At 35.3% G+C, this 20,791-nt stretch overlaps 2 protein-coding genes across 2 annotated transcripts; both read right to left on the reverse strand.

Moving 5' to 3' along the window:
- Positions 1-608: 608 nt before the first annotated feature.
- LOC119773110 (zinc finger protein 691-like) lies at positions 609-8,379 on the reverse strand. Its single transcript, XM_038269929.1, has 2 exons — positions 8,112-8,379; positions 609-2,768 (listed from the first exon to the last, which is right to left on the reverse strand). The coding sequence occupies exons 1-2, from the start codon at positions 8,269-8,271 to the stop codon at positions 1,807-1,809; spliced, it is 1,122 nt and encodes a 373-aa protein (XP_038125857.1). The 5' UTR covers positions 8,272-8,379; the 3' UTR covers positions 609-1,806.
- A 6,626-nt stretch (positions 8,380-15,005) lies between these two features.
- LOC119773108 (zinc finger protein 260-like) lies at positions 15,006-20,460 on the reverse strand. The gene is made up of 2 exons (XM_038269926.1): positions 20,210-20,460; positions 15,006-18,006 (listed from the first exon to the last, which is right to left on the reverse strand). The coding sequence occupies exons 1-2, from the start codon at positions 20,367-20,369 to the stop codon at positions 16,583-16,585; spliced, it is 1,584 nt and encodes a 527-aa protein (XP_038125854.1). The 5' UTR covers positions 20,370-20,460; the 3' UTR covers positions 15,006-16,582.
- Between the last annotated feature and the right edge of the window lie 331 nt (positions 20,461-20,791).

Raw genomic sequence — 20,791 nt, forward strand, 5'->3', positions numbered from 1 at the left:
GCACTTCTGTTGCCATGGTGACTCGTCAAATCAGGGCTCTGATGATGGCTTTTTAAACTTGTCACACATGCGCTTAACTCTGAGTGGAGCTTATTAGAGTTGATTGAACTAATTCATAACAGCTCTTGTGAAACCGAAAACTCAGACTTCCCGACCCTAAGCTAGATTAGTTTAGAGTAGCGGATTTCGGAATCTGAGTTTGTTAAACCAGCTTTATTAAAGGGAGCCCAGATTTTGACTCAGTAAAGCTAAAGGGTGTCCAGATTCAGTTCAAAGTTCTTTTCTCACCAGAGATAGGGTTCTTACTGTTGACTCTGAGAATGTTGAGGTAATAAGGGGTACAAACAGGATGTGGAATTTGAAATATTCAGAGTCAGCCTTAGATTTCGAGCTCTGCCGTAAAAACTTGATAATTTTTCACACAGACTTATCCCCTCAAAGAGCCGCACACTCTGCTGCAGCTGCCAGGTAACACTAATGACTCATCCCAGTTTCAACAGAGAAACTAATTTTAAAGAATAAACAATTAGAGCCAGGGGTCAGTAGTTAAAGCAGCTGTATTTTCAAAGTCAGTATCAATAAAAGACAGCAAACTTAGAGCACAAATCTAAAGTTAAAATAAGTTTTTTATTTGTCTTTGTGAAACAAACAAGAAAATTGGGTTTAGAAACTTTACATTTGTTACCAAGATATTTGGGGCAGAGCAAGTTCTACCACATAAGATGTTATGTGTTGCCCTAATAAAACCAAAACAAACTAAAACTCAGAAGAAGTTTTAGTTTGTTCAGAATGAAGAGATTTCTTTCCACACTTTATGGATTTATTGACATTTCATCATCATCATCATGGATGACATTTCCTGATGACAGAGGATACAGTTCACATCACAGTTATGGATTTTTAAAAGGAAGGGTTGATCTGGATGACATGGATAACACATTACAAATTCTCTCACACCAGCCAAAATACACATTATGATGAAATTTAAACCATTGATAAATCTCAGGAACATGCAGGCACCACCTCGCATTAAAAAGATTTATAAGAGCGCACTTTTTGACATCTGTTGTATTGTTATCAGTTATATTGATATTTTTTATTGCGTTTTTTTTTTTTTTTATTCAGCTCAGGCCACCATAGTAAAGTGCCCATAATGCATTGCATTTCCCTTTTCTTTTGTCTTATAGAACTGTTTTATTACTGTAAATCAATATATATGGTATAATCTTCATTAATCTGAAGTACAGGTTGCACCCCCAGTGAAAAAGTGCAATTTATAGTCAGAAAAATACGTTATTAATTTCTGGCTTTTCTTTCATGTGGAAATTTAATGTGCCAATTGGGCCATGGCAAAAAATCCAATAAATTAATGCATTTGAATCTTTAGCCTCGGACCATTAAAAAGAAATAAAAATTTAATCACTTTTTTTAACAGCGCATTTTTGACTCCCCAGAGTTTCTGTAGCTGCAGTATTTCTCTCAGGTTGCAGTTTGGCAACACACAGCATCACATGAAACATCACATGACATCATAACTACAGGTGAGTGAGAAGTATGTTCTCAAAAAAGGAATAAAATCATCAGTTTGAACTGAAGTCGAAAAGTTTTAGTTTCACCTGGTTTACTTTCGTAAAATATGTTCTTTAAGGAACCTTTGGCTATCCGGTTATTAATAGATTTATCAAAAAATTTAATCGACAGATAAATATGTTTGCAAAATGAAAAAAAAGCCCTAGTTACAATGGTATCATTCAAATTATCAATCGGAAGGAAATCTTTTCTGCATAATTTACTTGAAAAAGACTTCTAACCTTTGTGGGTTTTAATGTGAACATTTAAATTATAAACTTTAGAGAAACGTTTTCCACATGTCCCACAAGAAAAAGGTCGCTCGCCTGTGTGAGTCCTGATGTGATCCTTTAAATTACTCATCGAAGAGAAACCTTTCTTGCATATTTGACATGGAAAAGGTCTCTCCCCTGTGTGTGTCCTGATGTGATATTCTAAACTACCCATTGTAGAGAAACCTTTTCCACATGTCTGACATAAAAAAGGTTTCTCACCTGTGTGGGAGGTGTAATGCCTTTTCATGTTATACCTTCTCTTAAAGGATCTTCCACAAATGTCACAGTTCAGAGACCCTCTTTTTGTGTAATTTTGAAACCGACTCTGTGACATAGTGGAGCTACTTTCTTTCTGATCTCTAGTCTCAACTACAGGAGCGATATGAAAGAGGAGCTGATCAATTCTTGGCTCGCTTTCACTCAGATCCACTTCCTGAAAAGTAAAGGTCTCCATCAAAGTGACGGACTGCTTCTGGACAGGCTGCTTTTCCTCCTGGTCCTGTCTAGGTGCTGAATGCTCTAGTAGACACACTTCATGTTTCTGCAGTGAACAATCTGGTTTCCTCTTAAGTTCAAAAAGTGGAGATTCTGCTTTCTCCTTTTCCTTTCTATTCCAATGAGGTTCTGGTTCATTCCGTTTTTCCATCAGTTGCAAACCTGGTTCCTTCTGTTCCTCTGCAGCCCATTTAGTCTCAGGTTCCTCATTTTCTTCTTTGATCAGTGGCAGCTCTGGATCATCTTCCTCTTTAATCCACGGAGGCCCCGGTTCCCCCAGTTCTTTAATAGGAGATGAATTTTCTGGTTCCACCTGATCCTCCTCAGTCCACTGAGGGACTAATTCCTCCTGGTCCTGACGGGACCTCCTCCCCTGGTTAAAGAGATGTTGGATGGCCAGAGCTTCCTCCTCATGTGGCTTTTGGGGTTCTGTAGGGGACAAAAAAGATAATGAACATAATGCAATTAGCCTCATTTCCTTCATAATAAATGCAGGAGGCATGCTTTAAGACATATTTATCTGGGTAATAAACAAATATCACTTTATAAGCTGTATGCATTAAATAGTTAGAAAACAAGGCAACAGCTTTTACAGAATTGTAATCTTACTCAGACCGGGGAGGCTGGACAGATGCTATGGTAACATCGTACTTGCTTCATCAGAGAATCAGCAGCAGCTCCGAGTCACAGGTAAAGAATCATTTTATGCAGACAGCCTGCCTTCCCCATTATCACACCATTACATCAAACACATGTTTGTAAGATGAAGAGACTTCCCTCAGTCCAAACATACCAAAATATGACACTGTGTTTTTAGATTGAGGCCATTCTGAATGCCCCAAGAAAGACTGCTCACTGTTAAGAGTCATCAACTCTGTCTGAAAACTCTCATTTAATTTCCAAATTGTGTCTTAATTGGATAAACTGCTTGGGAGACATGAGCCTTAACGTGCATAAGGCGATCATCATTAGGGATTAACTGGCATACAGTACACAAACAGTAAAAATAATTCTAACAGACTGGATACTGGGGCATTTTTCCCACTTAAAAAACTCTGTTAAGGCCAGAAAACACCGACTGCATACGACTTTTTAAATCTCTGATTAGATTTTTCCCAATGTCACAATGAGGGTGGACAGACCTGCACAGATTTTTTTTTGTTCTGTCTCTCTGCTCTGTACTTAGATTTTGAAAAGTCATACAAAAAAAAAATAAAAAATGCTGGCTCCTTCTACAAACCACAGCCAGTCGGTGCAGCACCTGAAACCACAACAGAGAAAGTTCATAGGCCTATATTAAAAAAAAACATAATCACATCTACGTCTAAAGAAAAGAAAAACACAGCAAGTGGGAGGGTTTATATGCCGACTGAGGCAGAGAGATGATTCTCAGAGAGAGATCTGGGAAGTTTATCTGAGTTTTTCTTTCTTTTATTCATTACGAGGTGAGAGAGATATGCTGGGTTTACCTGCTCTGCCAGCCTCTCGTTACTTTGTGAGGCTCAGAGAGGATCACTGTTTTACTATATTCGTTTTTCTCCTCCTGAAGTGTTTTTTTCTGAGGAGATAAACTGCCCTTTCTGTCCCTCGTTGTTTTTAAGAGGCTCGAAGAGAATCACCACTTTATTCCTTTTCTTTCCTCTTGAAATTCTATAATGGGCAAAGTATTCTTTTTTTAAGGTTTCATTATATTTAATTGAGTCTGTCCAGCTTACTATATACATGATGTGCGACTCCAAACTGACTCTTTCCCTGTAAGATTAACAGATTTTTTTTGTACTCCTTATAATGACTGTATTACTCATTATTTTTAATCTAAAAATAAAGCAAACAAAAAAACTCCACAATTATTGAGATGTAAACTAGATTTGTTGAAGATGGAAGATAAAGCTGAAAGGACAGGTTAGCTTCTCAATCAGATTGCTTATGCTTTCGAGCCCATTAAAGGAAAATTCCGGTTTTTAACACTTTTAGCCCATTTTCTGTAGTGTCCAGGATGAAATCGATTGACACCAAAATTTTGACGATTGGTCCTGTCTCTGCTATTTGGCTCATGCAGAATCCCCCCCTGGCTGCTTCAGAATGGCTTCCATAGTGCATGTCCGATAATGTCCTTAAAACAACCTTAAACGTTCTTTTTTTAAAATATGCTACTCACCGGGTCGTCAGCGCTGTTCAATGACGTTCCAAAAAAAGTTTCGTGAAGAAAAACCGTTCCTGTCTTGTTTTTATTTAGCATTTTGTAAATCCCAGAGCAATTTTTTCCGATACATCACAACCGCTTATAAACTTCTGCTTCCCGTTCGAATCTGAAGCGTTGCACACTCCAGACCACTAGTTGGCGACGGTATCCTCTACCGTCAAACTCAAAGTCCAATATGTCCTCCTCAAGAATCCACCTTTCGTATTCCATTTTCAGAGTTTTTTAAAGTGTTTAACAGAGACGTTAGCACCTCGACGTCGGAGTACACAGAGTGAAGCATAAACACTTGGGCCTTGCGAAAAGACTACAACTAAGTGTAAACAGGCCCCATTTCCGTTTCCGGTGGCGGAGGGATATTGACTATTCCAACAGAACTCAATGGGATTTACAAAATGCTAAATAAAACACTACAGGAACGTTTTTTCTTTACGAAACTTTTTTTGGAACGTCATTGAACAGCGCTGACGACCTGAACCTGAAGCGCTGACGCTTCGTTCAAAAGACTGTATTAACTGTAAAGACTGTCTTTTACATCAGCCTGTTTTCAGGGCCTTTTTTTTTGGCTACATATTTGTTATTTTTTGCTACATGCCTCCCCATCTACTTGCCATATGTTTCTATGGCATAAATCAGTATCTGTGACCTGTTCTCATTTTAAAAAAAGAACATTGGCACAAACCTAGCCTGTATGTATTTTTTTGTATGTCATCGAGATTATTTAAATGATTTTCAATCAGGAAAAAAATTTGCGATTAAAATGCGATTAATCGCAAGTTAACTTAGGCATTGATGCGATTAATCGCGATTAAATTTTTTTATCGATTGACAGCACTAATATATATATATATATATATATATATATTATATATATATATATATATATATATATATATATACACACATGTCTAACCATATACATATATTCTTGGGCTTCAACTAATGATCATTTTAAAGATCAAAGAATCTGAATTATTTTTCAAATTAATCAATTGATAATCAAATAGCAAAAGTTTCTTGAAGGAACATTTTTTACAAACTTAAACCAGGTGAAACTTAAACTTTTCCATTTCAGGAGTTATGGATGGATCATATTGACAGATAAAAGCATCATTTATTTAAATGTAAAATATTTATATATAATTTTTACAATTTTGATACAAGCTGCTCCAAGTGGGTCGCTCTGTGTCTAGAACTCCAGTTAATGATTACTAAATTAGTTGACAATTATTTCAATAATCAATTAATCACGATTAATTCGATATTTCAGCCCATATATATATATATATATATATATATATATATATATATATATATATATATATATATATCACTGATTCTTGGGAATTTGGATAAAACAGGTTTTAATTTTGAAAATAAAAAGTTAGTTGGATTACAAAATCTGAAGGTATATTGTTATAGACCAAGGTCTTGGCTGTTCAGCAGTGTACAGGTGCAACCTCCTCATTTTGTATTTCTTTCATAAAATAGGCATTTTTCCAGTTATTACTTTGTTTTTGTCAACACCATCAGACACAATAAAAAGCTAATTATTTTTTATTTATTTGGTCTAATAAGTATTTAGAGTTTTTAAATCTTTATCTGGCATTGTTAGCACACATTTATGCTGTTAAATGTTGAATAATCATTTTTGTTAATTTTTTTTAACTGTATCATGTGTAGTCCTTTAAAATATCTAACATCAGATAACGTTTACTTTAAGCCAAAATAGAAAAAGTCATGTTTTTTTATTTAACAAACATATTTTTGTATTAAAAGAGACCATTACTTTAATGAGAGAACAGCACTGAAGAAACATATTGCAAGCATATTAATTTAAAACGAATAAAAAGCCCTCTGACGGTGGTGACTTTAGAACTGACGGTGGTGACAGTGGCCTCATTTCAACATACAATTCCAAACTGTATACAATTCAAGTCAATGGTTTCTTGCTTATTAACTTTATTTAACTATTTGGTCCAAAAAATAACAATCATGAGCACTGTGACAAATATTTTTCAAGGAATATAAGGTACAATTAAGAAATATCATTATCAGTCAGAATCATTCTCTGATGCTTTATTTTCTTGCGTGTGATTGTGTCCTGTTTGTCAGTTGTCATTCGTGCTGCATTATGGTAGAAATTTTGAACCTTCTGAGTAATTGCTTGAATATATGTAGGTTTTTTGTCAGTAGGCCTTCACACTTCTTTTGATATTCCCTGTTTCTTTTCCTTCTTTCCTTCACAGATAGCTGCTTCCTAGCCATAACTTCCTAAAATACATAAAGTCAAAGTTGAGTGTAATGACTATGAAATTGGGGGGAATTACAGTAAATGTTAGATTTGGTTAAATGTTGCCCTGCCATAGCTTACAAGGAATATTGTATACTATGTGCTATGTAGGTAGGTAGTAGGTGCACTATGTGCATCCCAAATGATGTAAACCAAATGAACATGGCATAATAGTGAATTGAGAGACAGGGAAGGCACACCCCATCCCCTAGGGTTATACAATATGTAAGAAATCTAGGCGGAATTACATAAATAAAAATATAAAAGAGGTTAATGAAACATTACAGATCAACAATTATTTTCTAGCCTCCATTGAGAACCATTTGTAGTTTTTTGTCACCACCGTCAGACAGAAAATCTGACGGTGGTGACAAAATCCTACTCTTTCACATGATATGCATGAGTTGTTCACATTAGCCATCTTGTTTCCCCTCTGTTGCTAGCTACTTTAGACCTCTTCTTAAAAAGTAAACATTTATGTCATAATCTAATCTAATATTTTTTATACAAAAGAGACGGTGTTGACATGTTATGGTTGTGACATTAGCAGTGTCCAAAAAATATGAACAAGTTTAAGAGAAAATAGCAAACCTACAGGAGCTTGAGTGACCTTAAGGCATCCAGTAGAGCTGAAGATTTGAAAATGGGGTCCTCAGGCATGTAGTTGACCTTTTAGTTGCCTGATTTTATTGCTTTTTATAAATATCTGACGGTGGTGACAAATATGTGGGACACATTTTGAACAATCACAAAATAATGGTTATTATTGTTCAAAACTCACTGTTTGTAGTTTTAAATACATATTAAAATGTACCCTTTCATTTGGTAAAGATATTATTCAATTCAATTATTACTTTTTGTTTTTTTAATCAAGTTGAAATGATTATCTCCTATCCAAGGACAACTGATTTTATAGGCAATGGGCCAGCATATAATCATTAAATTAACAATAAAATAAAAAAACTTTAAAAGAACCTTGCATTTGTGCAAAGGACCCCCTGATTATAACCTTGATTGTTTTTATTCATGAAAATTTTATTTCTTTCCAACAGAATTAGCACTTTCCTTAGTGGGACATGTTTTTGCCAAAGTTTCAAGAATCAGTGATATATATATATATATATAGACGTGAGCATATTTTTGGCACAAACAGCACCCCATAATCAGCAGATACCTTCGTAGACTAGAGACTATATACGATACGGTCACAATAATTATCTTTACTACAATAAAAACAGCATTACCTCTTTTACCTCTAGCAAAATCAAAAGCGTCCTACCGATTCTCTGGAGTTTTTTCTGAGGTTTCCAGTAATTTTCCATCAGTCTGTTTTCTTCCTCGTAGCGGATAATGGTTTTTTCTACCTCTGTGAAAATTTCTTCAGCAGCAGCAGTTAGTCGCTCTCTGATAAACTCTCTCAGATGCTGAACTGGAGACATTTTAACTGAAATGTTGAGCAAAGATATGAAAACACGGTCGACTGCTAGCTGAATCCAAACCAGCCGTTGAACTATTTTGTTTTCCTTCCGCTTTATGTCACTGAGACGAAGCAGCTGATTGGTTCATTTACCGCCCCCTGCTGGACTGAAGCAGAGCCGCAGCAGATTGGCAGGAAAAGCAGACTCATTTGTCTTCAACGACCACAACGTTGGCTCTGTTCGAATTCATGGGCTGCATCTTCCAAGGACGCGGTCTAGCTAGACTGGATCCTTCTAAGTCCGTGTACATAAGGAGTCCGGAAGAGTTTTGGTTGTGAATTTAAAAAAACATTATTTACATTTTCAAGTAGGAATCACCACATTTCTTTCTTGCATAAAAAAGAAGACAGCATATATTATAAACTTAAATATTGCAAGGCAACAGAGATAAATGAATAAATAAACAGGCAGTTTTATTACAACCAAAGGAAACATACAAAACTTAGGGAAAAAAAGACATTAAAAGAGACAGCCTCATTCTACTACAAGACAGTTCCTTACGTCACGTTACTTTAGCATTTTGCTAATACTTATAACAATTTCCCATACTTATAACAATATTGACCATATCAGATAATCCTTTGGAATGTCATTCTTGTATGTTAATGTTTGATTTTTCTCAAAAGGTGTTATATTATTTATTTTGTTATTTAACCAATTATGCAGGTTCTGCCAAAAGCAACCTGTGACTCGACAGGAATAGAAGAGATGTTTAATAGTTTCTGGTTCTTCAAGACAAAACACACAAGCATCCACCTCAAATCCAAATCTTTTCCTAAGAGTTTCTGCTGTAGGATAATAACTATTGATAATTTTATATTGTATTTCTTTGGAGGAATTGGCCATTTTAAATATTTGAAATATTTTGTTATCGGAATCATTAATTATACAACTTTTTGTTATTCCAGTAAAATTATATAGGATTTTGCATTTAAATGCTGTCCCTATAAAATGATTGTTACATTTTTTTTTTTATGTCTAATAAAAAATTGCTCAATTTTTAGTTCTGGCAAGAGTTGTTGTATATTTGACTGAGAGAGAGAGCTTTGTATTAAATGCAACAGAACAGCAGGTATTATTTTGCATACTTTGTTAAATTCTGTGTATGAACATTGGATACCAAATTTTTCTTTAAAAGTATTAAAATTTAAGAAATTTACACACTCATCTATTAGGTCAGTAACGAAGATCACTTTTTTTTTTAAACCAAACTTCTTTAAATATTGTTTTCCTATTTATCATTATAGTTCTGTTGTTCCACAGTGTGGAGCCATGTGGAGTAAAATTATGTGAAAAAAATCATCTTCCAAAAGTGTAATATCTGTTTATGAAATTCTGATAATTTGACTGGAAGTTTCCTCATTTCATAATCGCATTTCAGGATGATTTCCAGCCCTCCAACTTTCTTAAAAATATTTTTAGGGATATGAAACCAGATGGATTCTTTCTGTGACATAAAAGCTTTTATCCAATTTATTATTAAAACTCCTACCATTGATTCAAAATCTAGAGTTTTCAGACCTCCTTTCTCATAATCTTTAACCAGTTGTGATTTTTTTAAGATAATGCGTTTTGTTTCTCCATATAAAGTTGTATATTATAGAATTAGCTTTTTTGATGTTTTTTGATATCCCCTCAGATTTTGACCAACAATGGACAAATTTCTCATTAGCCAGAGATTAAGTTTCTTTTTCATTTTATCTATTTTTTCATTAATATTTCCTTCCTCCCTTGTTTTTTTTTTCTTTCATTAATTTTATTCCGAGATAGTTGACTTTGGATTTCACAGGAATGGACATTATTTGTGCTTCTGTACATGAATATAATGGTAGTATTTCACTTTTCTGTAAATTGATATTCAATCCAGATGATTTGGAAAAAACAGAAATAATGTTCAGTGCTTGGAAAACTACTGACTTGTTCTTTAGAAAGAAAACTGCATCATCTGCGAATTGACTGATGAGAAATTCATAATCAAAAATATTTATACCTTAATAAGCCAACATCTGGGTGCATAAAATGAGAAGTTTTAGTGCTATCGGACAACCTTGTCAAAACCACGAGAAATTTCTACTCTAGGGGTCATTCCTGGGTTTAGAGAAACATAACTGATTATGTCTTTATACAATATATTTATTACTTTACAAAACTTTTCCCCAAATCCTAACATTTTTAGTGTCTGAATCAGAAAGGGGTGTTCTATAGAATCAAAAGCTTTGAAAAGGTCAATGAAGAGAATGAGATTTTCAAAATCTATAAGCGACTGATAGTCTAGCAAATCTAAAGCTAATCTCACATTATCATGGATATTTCTGCCTTTTATGAAGGCTGACTGAACTCAACTAGAGTGGCCAGTACATATTTAAGTCAATTTGCATAAACTAAAGCTACTAATTTGTAGTCATTGCACAGAAGAGTTATAGGTCTCCAATTATTCAGGTTTAGCAAATTCTTATTAGGTTTAGGTAATAAAGTTATCAGTCCAGTTTTCATCGTGGGGGATAAGTATCCTTTATCTATACATTCTAAAAAAAGCTTTATGTAACAGCTCTTTAATATCATTCCAAAAGTGTTTATAAAATTCTGATGTTATGCCATCAATTCCTGGTGACTTCCCATTTTTCATCTGTTTTATTGCAGTTTCCATTTCTGATATGTTTAAGTCTTGATCTAATATTTTTCCCCCTTGTTCATTTAGTTTTTTTTTTTGTTGTCTTTGATTGTTTCAGTATGTCGCATTCTTCTTTTTGGAAATTGGATTTATACAAGTTGTTGTAAAAACTCCATATTTTAACATTTATCTGTTTTTGGTCATTAATAATTGTGTCATTTTTCTTCAGTTTATTTATTCTCTTTTTGTTTTGCCTCTGTTTTTCTCATCTATAGAAGTATGCTGTATTTTTGTCTCCAAGTTCTATCCATTTCGCTTTTGATCTTATAAATAACCCGTTAGCTTTTTCCTTATACATGTCATCTAATTTGACTTGAAGGGTGTTCAATTCAGCCTTTTCTTCTGTTGTTATATCAGTTTTTCCACATATCTCATATATTTTAAAAATGATTTGTTTTTGTTTTCTCACCTGTGAAATGTTTTCCCTTGTGTTCCAATGGCTGTTTAAGTTCAAATTTGAACCACTCCCATTTGTTTGCATGTGACATATCCAGACCATTTATTTTTTGAAAAAGAATTTTTAACCTGCCAACAGAATTTGGCATTAAGTACTAAACTATTATTGAATTTCCAGATGTTTTGTGATGATTTAGGTTGTTGAATTATTCTCAGAGACAGTCCAATCATGCAGTGGTCCGTTAGGGGGAATATGGAAATATCACATTTTAAAACATCTTTAGCTATAATCAAAGAAATTAAACAATTATCTAATCTTGAACACAGATTGTTATCTGCAGAGTTAGACCAAGTGTATTTTACAGAGGTGGGGTTTGAGATTCTCCAATAATCCACTGTATGTGTTGATGTACATAGATTGGTCAAAATATCATCATATACAGGGTTGCTGACCTCTATGAGGTTTGCCATCAAGCCATGAATCAGGAGCTATGTTGTAACCACTACCCATTACCACTTTCTCGATCATGAAAGTAATTTTCCACTCATTTATTACCAAACTTAGACTTTCCATCATGACTTATTAGCTGTTCTGTTGTTATAGCCATACACACAAAGTAGAATATATCTCTGATCATACATCTCTACTGCCATTATAAGCCAATGTCCATCTGTATCGCATTTGTGTGCAATTACCTTTCTTAAAAAATTATTGAAAAGCACCATCAATCCTGCAGAGTGAGAGAAAAGTATTTCATCTCCCCATTGCTGTTTCCAACATTTTTCATCTGTTACCTCTGAGTGAGTCTCTTGTAGAAAAATAACTATTTGCCTGTTGTTCCTTACAAAATAAAAAGAAAGCCTTGCATTTAACAGTATTTTTTAAACCTCTAACATTTATAGAAACAAAAGATACAGACATATTTTAGAAAACTCCAGAAATACGCCTTTTTTTTCTAACATTATTAGACGCAGGAATGTTTATGAAGTCCTTAATTGGAAATTTTAATTAAACCAACCCCCAGAACTCTTTTAACTTCACTGTTTCATACAGTTTACCTTTAAGTATAACTCATTTGAAGGCAATAAAACAAAATAAACAAAAACAGGGCTGTGGCAGTCTTCAACATTTTTTCTCCCTTGTTATTCGTTAGCCAACATATTTGCATAACCCAAAATTAACCTTTTTTTCTTTTTTTTACTTTTGGAATTATATCTTTACTGAAAACTCTCAATCAACACCTTTTACAGCACATTCAGAAGCATTTTTTGTTTCATGTTACCTGATAGAAAGGCACTTTTTGATCTTTTTTTAATCTTTTTTTTTTGTCCACTTTTCAGGGTTCGACTCGTTTGCCATCAATGACAGCATAACCCGCCTTTCTCTCGTTCCGTCTGGCCTCTTCCACTTTCGGCCACAGCTTAGCTCTGGCCTCTCGATCATCTTTAGAGAAGTCCTCCCTGAAGTGGATGTTTAGTTCCTTGCAGACTCTCTTGCATCTTTAGATTTCTTCCAGAATTCATTTCTGACTTTCTGGGTTCGCAAACTGAATGATGATTGGTCTCAGCATTTTGTTGGTCACTGCGTCATTTTTCTTGCCCAGCCGATGAACGGTGTCGACCGATTCCCGTATTTTATCCACCGCCGCTAGAATCACCCTGGTCAGGATCCTGACTACAGCCTCTTTTCCATCCTCGTTGTCTTTCTCCCATAAGCCCAGTAGCTTGTGGTCCCATCTCCTCTTGTATCTGGCATTTTCTTTACACATTTCCATCAGAGTGCTGTTTTCTTTCGTCAGGGCAGCTATTTGATTTTGAAGTTTTCCAATTTCCTCCTTATTTTCCTTAACAGCTTTTGTATTCGCCTCTATGTGGAGTTCATGAGACGTTTGTCCTGTGTGTTGAATCTTTGCAGGACTGTTTGAATGGCTTCATATATGCTCTCATTGCTAATATTAATTTCTTCACACATATTTGTTTTCTTCTTTTTAAGTGTTTTGTGGTCAGGGCTAGGAACCGGTGTGTGTTCATTCACAGGAGTTACCGCGCTCTCTTCCAACTCCTCCGACTCTGGAAAATCTTCTTCCTCACACAACTCTTTCAGTGCTCCCCAGTTGTAATCGTGATCTCGGATGCTAACTTGTTTTCTCCTTGCTTTCTCCATCCTCAATATCTTTTTTTCTTCTTTTTTCCGCAGCTGGAGCTTTCTTAAAGTTTGGTTAAGGTTTAAATGTTTCTTTGGGTTAGTTGTAAATTCTAGATTTCATCTTGATTCCTCCTCAATACTGAGGATACATCAGACCCGTCCTTCAAATCAAACTAAAAGAAGGACGCAGTTTAAGGCCGCATAACGAGGACTCTTGGAATCCGACCAGACCTCAGCGCCGCACTATGACGTAATCGTCCTTCCAATCTGGCCTTCTGAGGACGCGTCCCATGAATTCGAACAGAGCAAACATCTATAGGTGAACCACTTATATTTAGAGGGGTGTTAATGATCTTATTATTAATAGTATCAGTCTTATTTATAAGGAATCTCATAAAATCATTACTGCTAAGAGCAGGTGGGATGGACGGTTATACAGAGCCACGCCCCTGAACAGAAATCTAGGATTCTTCCTAGATTATTTTATTAATGAGGGGAAATAAGCTGTTATACAACAGTAAACTATTTTTCCAGACTAGGTAGGATTCCTGCAGGCATGTAGAGCCCCATTTTTTCTCTAGTTTCTTGGCATTTTGCTCCTAAGTGCACAGTTCTGCATTGAACCAAGGAGCCAGCTTTTTTTTTTAAACCCATAAGCAAAATAATCATTTTGTCAAGGGGAATAAATTAAATTGTTTCCCTATGCAGTATTGTTCAGTGACACAGAGGATATAAGAAGTGGAACAGATTCTTTCAAATTTATAACTGCATTATTTGATAATGATCCACTAAAGTGAAACCTTCTTTTAGGAGAGCGGAACGATATTTATTCTCCAGGTGCACACTATCTATATTTTTAAAACACGTTACAATGCAGTATTTTATTTTATTTTTATTCTAAAGGTCCACATTTGTGTGACCATTTTTTCTATAATCTTTTTCCTGCTGTAACATCAGAATTTCCCCATTGTGAGACAATGAAGTTCCAAGTATGAAGATGAGAATGTAGAGGGACTATTCACATTTAGAGCAAATCTAAGTTAGGATTAAAGGCTGCATTTAAGCCATCACCTTTAATGTAGGCAATTATGTTAAAATCAGCCGCTATAATCAACTTGTCAGAGTTTAACACTGAATCAGGAAGGAACTCTGAAAACTCAGTACAATTCTTTGAGCTGATTGGGTAAGTCAGTAAGTGGCACATGCCTTTATGTACAGTTTTAAGCCAATCACAGCAGCAGTAGCCACTGCAATGTATGACATTCTTGAGTTGTTTCACAACTAGCCGAGTTAACGCATTAATCAAACTCATCAAATCTGGTCGGGAGGGATGTGGAAACATGTTTCCCATTCATAAAGGTTAAAATCTTGTTCTTTTGTTTTTTTTTTTTATTTTAAAAAGAGTGTATTCCAGTGACAGCTTGAGATGGGCACCAGCACCCCTCGTGACCCCCAGCAGGGAGAAGCATGACGGGAAATGGATTGATTATTTTAGTTGCCTTTATTTAAGAGTCAACAGACAGGAAATAAGGAGGTCAGAGAGGAAAGACATGCAACAAATGTTGACAGGCGTTGACGTTGAATACCGATCAGAGCCAAGCCTTTTGAGGGTGATTTCAACCCAAGTGACTTGTTGAGTTGTTTGACCCGGGTCAGTGAGTAGTTCCCAGATCCACTAAAAGCCGATAGTTCGCAAGCTTACATGTTTGGTGTTTTTTGGCCATTGGGAAACGGGTATTAGAATGTGCTTCCAAGTATTGATGTCAAAGAGACATATTTGAAATCGGCATTATAATACATCAACACATCACTTTCAAGTAGAGCTTAGTTACCTAATTACATACTAAAATAAATAGTAAAACATTTTCAAAAGCCTAAAATGTATAGAGTAAAGCAGTAATGATTTGAAAACAAAAAATGAGACAAAGTATACAATAAAACATAAAAACTTAGTTGGAAAAGTTTGCTCAAAACTGACCTGAGAACTGGATGGAAACCCAAAAAACCACATTTTGCATTCCCTATCAGTAACAATTTCATTGAAAACAGATTAAGCCTTAACATCATCAGAACTTAGGTCATGCCAGTTTAAAGGGATATTGTGTAACAATTTCTCTTTTTTTAACTGTCTGAAATCAAAGATTGCATTTAAAAATAAATTTTTACCTTGCAGACACTTCAATGTAATTAAGAGGCGGCGTTGAAGATCATTTGGAGATGCTAACCCAACAAGTGAAAATCTGCACTACAGCAGTGTAATGCGGAACAGTGCATATGAAGCAGCGAGCAACGGTTTCACCATCTCCAAAAAAAGTGAAAAAGAGAACTTAAAACACGACAAAACCAGAGACACCAAAAACCAAGAACGAACATGAAGCAAGCATTCCTCAGGTGGAAGGTGTTAGTAAAGAAGAGATTTTAAACGGGATACCGAAGTTAGAAAGTTTCTCATTGACAAGTGATCTGTACTGCCTAAATTAGCGTAAAGCTAACTTTTTCCATTCAGCTAAATTAGGCAGCGTCGCTTGTTACTGTACAAGGCATAAAAGTAGATCCTGCAAACTAACCAATCTTCATAAAGAATTGTAGGTTTATGTATGTTTATTAGCTTTCAAAGCCACGGTGAACGCTGCCTTTTTGTCCCAGTAAATGAAAATGAGTCCTTTTTTGTCAGAATAGAAGGCCACTTCAATTCAATTCAGTTTATTTCTATCAATCCCTCACACTAAGCATACTTTGTAAAGCACTCCTTTGTTAAAAAAAAAGAAAAAAAAAGAAATTACTAGTTAGTTTAAATTTAAATTTTAAATGCATGTCAGGTCTAATGAGGACTACTCATTATTGTGCTTTCTTTCATGTGGTAATTCAATGTCGATAAAGCTTTTCCCACATATTTGACATAAATGGTTCTCAATTGTTTCTGTGTTCTTGTAAGCATTGAAATTACTACTTTGAGATAAACTTGTTCCACACGTCTTCCACGGAAAAGGCTTTTCATCCAAGTGGGTTGTAATAGTATCATTTAAATAACCAGTCTGAAGGAAATATTTTCCACATGTCTAACATGGAAAAGGTTTCTCATCTGTGTGGGTTCTGATGTGATCATTTAAACGACTCAAGCGTGAGAAACTTTTTGGACATGTTTTACATGGAAAAGGTCTCTCTCCAGTGTGGGTTCTTATGTGCTCCTGTAAACTACCAGTACAAGAGAAACATTTTCCACATATCTTGCATGAAAAAGGCCTTTCACCGGTGTGGGTTCTGATGTGAACATTTAAATTATAAACTTTAGAGAACCGTTTTCCACATGTCTCACAAGAAAAGGGCCTCTCACCTGTGTGAGTTCTGATGTGAGTATTTAAATCACAGATCTGAGAGAAACTCTTTCCACACATTTTACATGGAAAAGGTTTCTCACCTGTGTGAGTCCTGATGTGGTATTTTAAACTACTCATCCGAGAAAAACCTTTCCCACACGTCTTACATGGAAAAGGTCTTTCCCCAGTATGTGTCCTGATGTGATCCTTCAAACTTCGAGTACAAGAGAAACTTTTTCCACATGTCATACATGGAAAAGGCCTCTCACCTGTGTGGGTTCTGATGTGAGCCTTTAGATTGTGAACTTTAGAGAAACTTTTTCCACATGTCTTACATGGAAAAGGCCTCTCACCTGTGTGGGTTCTGATGTGAGAATTTAAATCACAATTTTGAGAAAAACTTTTTCCACATGTCGTACATGTAAAATGTTTTTCACCTGTGTGGCTTCTGTAATGGCGTTTCATGGTAGACTTATTCATATAGGATCTCCCACAAATGTCACATTGGAAAGACTTTTTGTTTGTCTCAATTTGAGACCGAGTCTCAGGCCCATTGTAGCTGCATCCTTCCTGAACTTTAGTCTCAACTACATGAGAGAATTGAAAGGAAAGCTCCTCAGTTATTGGTTCTCTTTCATGCAAATCCTCTTCATGAAGAGTAAAAGTCTCCATCAAACTACTGGACTGCTTCTGGACAAGCTGCTCCTCCTCCCAACTGTTGTGTAGGTCCTTCTGGTTCTGTGTAACAGATAAATGTTCTAGTAGCCATTGTTCATGTTTAGGTAGTGAATAATTAATTTCTTCCTTTAACTCAAGCTGTGGAGATTCTGCTACCTTCTCATCCATTTTGCTCAACTGAGGTCTTGGCTCATTGTGGTCCTCCATCAGTTGCAAATCTGGTTCCTTATTTTTTTCTGTAGCCCATGTGAACTCGGGTTCCACGTTTTCTTCTTTGATCAATGGAGAAAGTAGATGTTCTTCTTCCTCTTTAACACACAGAGGTCCTGGTTCCCTAAATTCTTTAATAAGAGGAGAGGAATGTTTTGGTTCCACCTGATCATTTCCAGTCCATTGGGCTACTACTTCACCTTGGTTATGACGGGACGAATGGCCATGTTCGATGGCCACAGTTTCCACCTGACTGGATCCATATTGCTCATGGAGTTCTGTGGGGGACAAATATTAATCATTAAAAATATCTGATTACCCCTTTTACAATGCATTGCTTGTTAAAAGCCTGAGGAACATTTTGACACAAATTTACCAAACTCATGGGTAACAGGTCGTGTTCTGTTAGGAATTTTCCAGATTTCCTCAGGAGGGTAAAGGTGCATTCAGAAAAAATAACAAAGATAGAATTAAGGAATGCTCTCAAGAGGTTTTATGTGGCTTTAAAAAAAGCCATTTTAATTTTTCCCTGGAAATACTGTTTGTGTCCTCCCTCACCTCCAGCCCAGGTAAAATCTATCACTACCCAGCATCAGTGATTCTGCGTGGATAGAGCTACAAAGAAATACCGTGTCTGGATGAATCTGACAGTCATCCAGATGCAGCTCTGGATGGAAAAAAGTGGACTCTTTTTGTGCTTCCAGGGCTTTTACAAAAATTGATGGTACTCCCAAGCAGATTCAAAAGCTGATCATAGAGCAAAATCTAGCAGCAAGTTAAGTTTCACCTGTGCTTTTATTGTGAAATACCGACAGTGAGACCTTGACAAGAAATGGCGCAATGTTGCCAAGGGTAACAGCAGGTCACTGGAAAAAGTTGATCATTTTTATATATTTCAGAGCTTAATGGGGTGAAAGTTGATCTCTGGATGATCTAAAAAATTATCTTTGATAACCCTGAAACAACAGTAGCATACATGATCTTTTTAAATTTTTTTATTTCATTTTTACAAATGACCATTTTAACTGCACAAGCCAACACTAATAAAACACTAGCCATTCATTCTATTTGCTAGTTTTTCATCTATGAGGGGTGTCACCTTTATGCAGCTAAAGCTCCTTCAATTTGATGATGCGGTCCAAGGTGTAAATACTGTGCATCTGGAATGCAGGGCGGTGAACTACCTGCATGGCTCGCGGAAATCACCGGACACTGTGTTCGATTTGAATGCACCACTACAGGCCGGGGTTTTTTGCAAAAAGCTGTTGTTCCATGAGAAAAATAGATAAATTATACAAATCTGTATAAAATTCTGAACTCTGACTTGGCAACTCTAGGACATTAATGGAGTGACCGTGAAGCATTCCTTTTAGATCTTGGCTACGTGCATTGGGTCTATGGTTTTGTCCATGGTGCCTCAGTACACTGCTTAAACATTATTTTCCTCTACAGGAAAGTTTCATGCCACCAACACAATGCTTCACTAAAGAGGTGGTACTGGCCTATGATAAGCGGTCTAGTCTAGTTTCCTTCAAACATGACATTCATATCAAAAAGTTAAATCTATGTCTTATCAGATCAGAACCTAGCACTGAACCTAGCGTTGCAACTTCACATATCACATCAGGTTTGGGTAATCATGTTATAGTGGTGAACTTGTAGGCTGTCATTAGAACAACAAATTAGTAAAATGCCTATTTTGCCACAACTACCTACATTTTGAGTGCCTGCTCTTATCTAACTATCTTATCTTGTTTTTGTTTTTTTTGGAATCTTTTGAGGGCAAGTTCAAATTTCATTTCAGTTATTATTCAACGCTCATATTTATATTTTATTCAGTTTATTACAGTTAATAAACTGAATAAAAAAATTCTTCATTATATAAAAGTTCAGAAAATGGAATCCACTAGGGCTGAATCAATTAATCAAATTTATCGTGTTTAAACAATTTCTTCAAATAATCATCAACTAACTTGTTTGCTAACTGGAGTATAGAGACACTAAAACATGTCAGAGCAACCCACTTTGAGCAACAATTAGACCACAACTGTAAAAAAAAAAACTAAATAAAAAAAATAATATATATATAGATATATATATCTATATATATATATCTATATCTATATTTATATATAGATATAGATATAAACATTGTGCATTTAAAGTCGCAGGGAAGCAGCTATTCCGACGGTTGCAGTATATATAGAAATATATACACATCTATATATATATATGTGTACATATATGTAAGTATCTATATAGATATATACGTATATATCTATATATGTATATATCTATATATGTATATATCTATCTATCTATATATATATATATATATATTATTTAAAGCTACTCAAAGAAAACTTTCTCTGGGAAACATAGATATAAAATAAATCATCCATTTCAACATATCTAATCATATATATAGGAAAATACGTTAGAATTTTCAGTTTTAATGAGACACTTATAGTAGCTTCGTACCAATTTTGTGATGATTTATTTGGGGTTTCCTGCAGATTTCCATCAGTCTGTTTTCTTCCTCATAGCGGAGGATGGTTTTTTCAACCTCTGTGAAGATTTCTTCAGCTGCAGCAGTTAGTCTTTCTCGGATAAACTCTCTCAGATGCTGAACTGGAGACATTTTTACTGCTGAAATATTTTTGCAGTTACGAAAACAAGCAGGTCTTCTAGCTTTGTTTATACGAGCTCATTTTGTTGTACTTCCGCTAACCGTCACTACTGTGATAAAGCAGCTGAATGTGCTATTTATCGCCCCCTGCTGGTCGGAAGTAGAACAGCAGATTAGAAACAAAAAGACTATCGTTTGGAACACAGCAGAACTTTTCTAAACAGTTATAAATTAAGTCAGTGTTTTGTCAGTTCATAGTCTAAAAGAACGAGCTCAAAGTTCAGTTCATACAAATGAAAAACAAGTAGCTCATGTTCATTGTTTTTTTTTTCCAAAAAGATTAACTAAGTTCACAAACCTACTGTTTAAATGAACTAATTCGGGACATTCGGTAAATTAAGCCACAATCCTACAATAGAACCTCATATTTCAGC

Source organism: Cyprinodon tularosa, unplaced genomic scaffold (genome assembly GCF_016077235.1).
Source record: "Cyprinodon tularosa strain WSP-4 unplaced genomic scaffold, ASM1607723v1 ctg743, whole genome shotgun sequence".
NCBI lineage: Eukaryota > Metazoa > Chordata > Actinopteri > Cyprinodontiformes > Cyprinodontidae > Cyprinodon > Cyprinodon tularosa.

What these genes read in the sequence shown, in the direction of transcription:
- LOC119773110 (XM_038269929.1), bottom strand. Translation starts at nt 8,271, where the DNA reads ATGTCTCCAGTTCAGCATCTGAGAGAGTTTATCAGAGAGCGACTAACT. An exon ending in GAAAAAACTCCAGAGAATCG is followed by an intron (nt 2,769 to 8,111) that starts GTAGGACGCTTT and finishes TGTCCCCTACAG; the next exon opens with AACCCCAAAAGCCACATGAG.
- LOC119773108 (XM_038269926.1), bottom strand. Translation starts at nt 20,369, where the DNA reads ATGTCTCCAGTTCAGCATCTGAGAGAGTTTATCCGAGAAAGACTAACT. An exon ending in AATAAATCATCACAAAATTG is followed by an intron (nt 18,007 to 20,209) that starts GTACGAAGCTAC and finishes TGTCCCCCACAG; the next exon opens with AACTCCATGAGCAATATGGA.